The 4,715-nt window shown below is 43.5% G+C and overlaps 1 protein-coding gene across 1 annotated transcript; it reads right to left on the reverse strand.

Moving 5' to 3' along the window:
* Positions 1–230: 230 nt before the first annotated feature.
* On the reverse strand, positions 231–3,725 carry LOC109480859 (cyclic nucleotide-gated olfactory channel-like; the record flags this gene model as incomplete). Its single annotated transcript, XM_019783188.1, has 9 exons — positions 3,712–3,725; positions 3,195–3,303; positions 2,860–2,916; positions 2,388–2,465; positions 1,322–1,429; positions 1,040–1,145; positions 773–857; positions 497–596; positions 231–295 (listed from the first exon to the last, which is right to left on the reverse strand). Coding segments are annotated over exons 1-9 (722 nt in total), but the record flags the coding sequence as incomplete, so codon positions are not given.
* Positions 3,726–4,715: the final 990 nt, after the last annotated feature.

The following is a 4,715-nucleotide window of genomic DNA, read 5'->3' on the forward strand; positions in this document are numbered from 1 at the left end:
AGGGCACTTTATAAGACTTTCCTTACTCCAACCAGGTGTAAAATGGGTACCTGACCTCGGTCGGGGATGTAAAACTCACTGCCCATACGGCCATAAAAGGCAATGGGACTACCTTCGCCTTTACCTTTACAAGGGGAAGGACGAGCGCATTACAAAATAGATGGCTTTAGTACGCTATACTGACGTTTTCCAAGAATCACACTGAGCTGAGAGCTTAATATATAATGTACCTGACAAAAGGCTGCTCCTCCTCGTCTCCAGGATACACCCACTCGTTTGTACCCAGGCCTTCGTACTGAGATCAAACACAAAGAACGGGTCTGGTGCGTTAATTACTAGTACACAAAGGTAACCACAGCCGCGCGGAAATAAGACCATTTAATCATTAGAGGCGAATAAAAAGATACCATCATACTACATGTATAGTCATTGGTCATTGCGGAAATAGCCCCATTTAACAACGTGCGTTTAAGGTAACCAATTGCAATACATGTACCTCCGACAGCATGTAGTACAGACAGGCGATCCAGTGGATAAATGATGCCAGGTACAGGACCAGCACCAGGGCTCTCACGATGTTGGGTCGGCTAGTACGGCTGAATTAGAGGAAAGGGGGGAAGCCAAGACAAAAAACAGTGTATGAAGCATCATTCTGAGAATAATACATGTTTTGTATGGAATATGATAAGCTGGTTTGGATTTCTTATTCTGCTCCTAGGATGTTCTAACGTAGTGTAACGTTACAATACATATAGTTAAAATGCATGCATACCTGTCGGTGAACTGGAAGAAGTCCAGGACCGTCCCCCACTTCAACAGGCGAGGTAGCCTCAGTATGGGGAGGGCGCCGTCACCAACTGTGTAACAACGGTGAAGTTCATGATCACCCGTGTAATCCCTTGGTGATAGGATATGGCTAGCAAATGACTAATTGATAACTAATAAAATGACCAATGTTGTGCATTATGAGCATTACGTATCTATAAAGAAATAACAGAAGACTGCCTTGTTTATGTTTTACAAATCTGTCTAACCATACCTGGTAGGAGTAAGGTCAAAACTTTGACGGGCAGCATGGAGACTACGTCTCGCCGAAACTCCCATTGGCTGCGGTAGTGACGGCTCAAGCTGGCCAGGTCAGTCACCTATATATATACATAGAGGGTAGTAGAACACTGTACAACAAATATTTTATGAAAGTGCAAGATAACAATGTAATAAGGATTTGAAATGATCATACAGATAAATCTTGATTCCCTTCATTGATTTGACTAACTTTGCAACGAGAAAAAAATTGTAGGGCAAGGTCGAAGATTCTAACCAGGATGCCGTCGTCCAGGTAGCCGGTCCGGAAGTGTACAGCGATGTCGGCCAGGTACACCAAGTCCACCACCACGTCTAGCACGTCAAAGTAGGACGACAAATAACTCTGGGGCGGGGAGGCAATAGCGTATAACTCGTGTTTCTATTAGTGTTGTACTTAGTACGCGAGTTCACTTTAATAGGCCCCATGAGAACTCATGTTCACAAAATTAATCCAGATTAATCCTACTTGGTTACTTGGTGAACAACAAGGAAAATTTACTTACTGAGCAAAATCGTTACTCTGAAAAATCGAGAAAAATAGGACAGACTATCATCACATCTTTTTTTTACACCCTGCTTAGTAAACTCCACTGGATCTAAAGTTAGCAGTATCAAAATGAACAATGGTCGCAAGCCTAGGAGAGATTTAAAAAATCGTACTGACGACCGTACCGTCTGATTTGATTTGATTTATTGAGATGCCCTTTAGCCCCATGAGGGGCTAATCTTCCAGGGCTCATTAACAGTACAACACATAAAATACAAGCACTGAATACATACAATCATTGCAATTACACATTAAAATAATTGAGGTTGAGGCCAGAGGTCATTTAACTAATTATGACTAAAATCAACAATAAAAACTTGTGAGTTACTAAATTGCTTCGAATATATACAATATTGTCAGGGTAAGCCTTTAAGTTCCATAAAGCTGACGTGTCATTTTCCTGAACTGCCTCTCATCAGCTGCTAATACAGTAGTCTTAACTTCACTCGGTAATGCGTTCCACAACTTTACAGATCTGTAAACAAACATCCTCTTTCCACTATTGTTGTTAGGTTTGAGCAATGAGTAGTCGTGCACTGATTGCCTAGTGGAATACCTGTGAGACGCATGAACCGGTACCAGAGATTTATAGATCTCCTGTGGCTCACTTGTGGTTACAATCTTGAAAAATAACTTAAGAGTACTGACATCAAATCTATTTCTCACCGATAACCAACCAAGATCAGAGTGCATTTTGACAACTGGTGTATCGAACGAACATTTCAGAGCCAGCCGTCTGGACTGATAATCTCACCTTCGATCTCATCTGCTGAAATGCTGTTCTCAGGATGATGACCCAGGTGTTATACAGGACACAGCAGGAGACAACTCCCTGCAACAAACATGGTATTACTGTGGATCCTGGGATAAGGGGATGCATTGGTAGAAATCCGCGGCGCGATTTATCATATTGATTGGAGAGATTGTGGTCTGTGATATGTAAGAAGATTGTTGTGTTCAACCAGATGTCAAATCGGGTTATATCATGGCTGCTCTGGCCTCGTAAAAGATTGACGTTTCCTGGCGCGCTGGCAACAAACAATCTTTTCAACCATATCTGCATTGTATAAAAGCGCTTAAACCAATGTCCGTTCACGAATTGTATTTTTTCCAAATTTTTATAGTCCGCATGTCAAACTGCATTTGCTATCGCTATGGTTAGCTATTCGCTGTTGTGCCTATCATCGTATCTTATCGTTTTGATTAAAAATAGTAAAACCCTCTACCATCCAAATGTAGGCACTCTCTCCCTCCGGATCCAGGACTCCGTCTAAGTCATTATCCTGTGAACATAACCAGATAAACGGAAAGGTTGAGCTAGGTCATGGAAATATGTAATTATGTAATAAACGATATCCACGGGCTTTATACCAATGTCTGCATATATCATGTTCCGGGACTGTTCAGCACTATCATTACAAGCTGGGATATAATCACACCATGCGATACACGCCTAAGACAAGAGAACTTCTACCTGTGGGAGGAGCAAATCGTATCGCGATCAAACATAGACAGTTCAGCCTACCATAGGAACCCCCATCCCCTCCCTGCCCGGCCACACCTGGTGCTCTGCCTCCCCGTCACTGTCCCCGCTCGTGTCGGACTCCCCGTCCTCCCCCAGCGCGTCCAGCCGCAGACTCCCCCGCCTCATCGGGGTCGACTCGTCAGCACTACAGCCGCGACAACAGCAAATGTCAAACAAAACAGTCTCAGGAGTTCACATGCTGCATCAAACTATAGGCTACTCTTGTTTAATCGCCCTATTTAGTCTGTTCAACTTCCTGACTGTTCCTGTCTCCTATACAACAAATGTACACAAAGCATGCAAAATGTACTTTACATAATTGAGATCAGGTATGCACAGTGTAGAAGGGTTGATACAGGTCACCGTGTGCAGACTCTCTTTGCCATATTCATTTCACTACGTGAGGCTATCGCGCCTCAACCTATACTTTCACCCGCAAAATACGTTTCATATAAGAGTTTTCTTGATGCCTCAGAGGCCACATGTAATTTGTTCTGCTGACAACTATCTTGTAGGCGCTACTGACATGCAGAAGTGTATATTCATAACTCACCTGTCTGGATGCATCGTGTTACGTCTGTCCTCTCCAACAGGCCATGAGAGGACGACGGGAAATGTCTGGTCGACTTTCGATACAACTACAGCACACTGTTGAATGAGCTGATAGTGTCAACCTAGCTGCGCTCTATGATTCAATCGCACCGCTTTTGCCAGTAAACGCCCTGTCAGCTTCAATGGCGTAATTGGGCGTCGCCTTATAACATTACCTGGTAGTAAGCTGGTACTAATCAGCTTTTACCCAGCAATATTCCTAACGGTGAAGAGAGGATGGCTTGTCTCTATCCCCAAGTCAAGATGTACCGCGACGTCAAACACAACATATCAGTGCACATCCTGTGCCACCTTGGTACCAGTACCACACGGATTGACGGGTCCGATATTTCACAGTAAGTGTGGTTCAATCTGAATACGCATGTCTGTGGACATCGACAGCTTACACATACCTATTTGGAGGAAGCATCAGTCAGTCTCTTCCCTTCACCGGTAGTGTTTTCTTTTCATCTCACGACCGGTAGTCCTTTCTTCTTATCTCCGGATGGAATCCGGCCATCAATGCAGCCAATTTCCAGCGCTCACACAATCGGGATAAAATGCGTCTAATAAAGAACATGTTTCCACGGACACGCCAGAGGTTTGCCATTCTGAAGGTTACTCATCAGTAAGGCATCCACTGTCGTCTGCGACAGCTCTTTTGGAAACAATATAGGGTGAATGGTCGCTTTGGCGACCTTCATGCCATTTACAACAGTATGAATGCAACATAATAACATGTATCCAATTAACGACTTAATATATTGACTACACGAAGCTAAACGTTCAGTCAATAAAATATTTTTGATTCTGAAACGCCTGGGCACACGCAACAGAAAGAATAACAACCTCGTCGATCATACCAACGGTTGACAGCCTGTTTTCTGTTTGTACAATAAAGTAACTTGTACGTCAGGAAGTTGGGAGGCAAGATTCCCGGGATGTCATGACGTGCGGTGATGAATG

This window comes from Branchiostoma belcheri, unplaced genomic scaffold (assembly GCF_001625305.1).
Source record: "Branchiostoma belcheri isolate BF01 breed outbred unplaced genomic scaffold, Haploidv18h27 scaffold527, whole genome shotgun sequence".
Classification (NCBI taxonomy): Eukaryota; Metazoa; Chordata; class Leptocardii; order Amphioxiformes; family Branchiostomatidae; genus Branchiostoma; species Branchiostoma belcheri.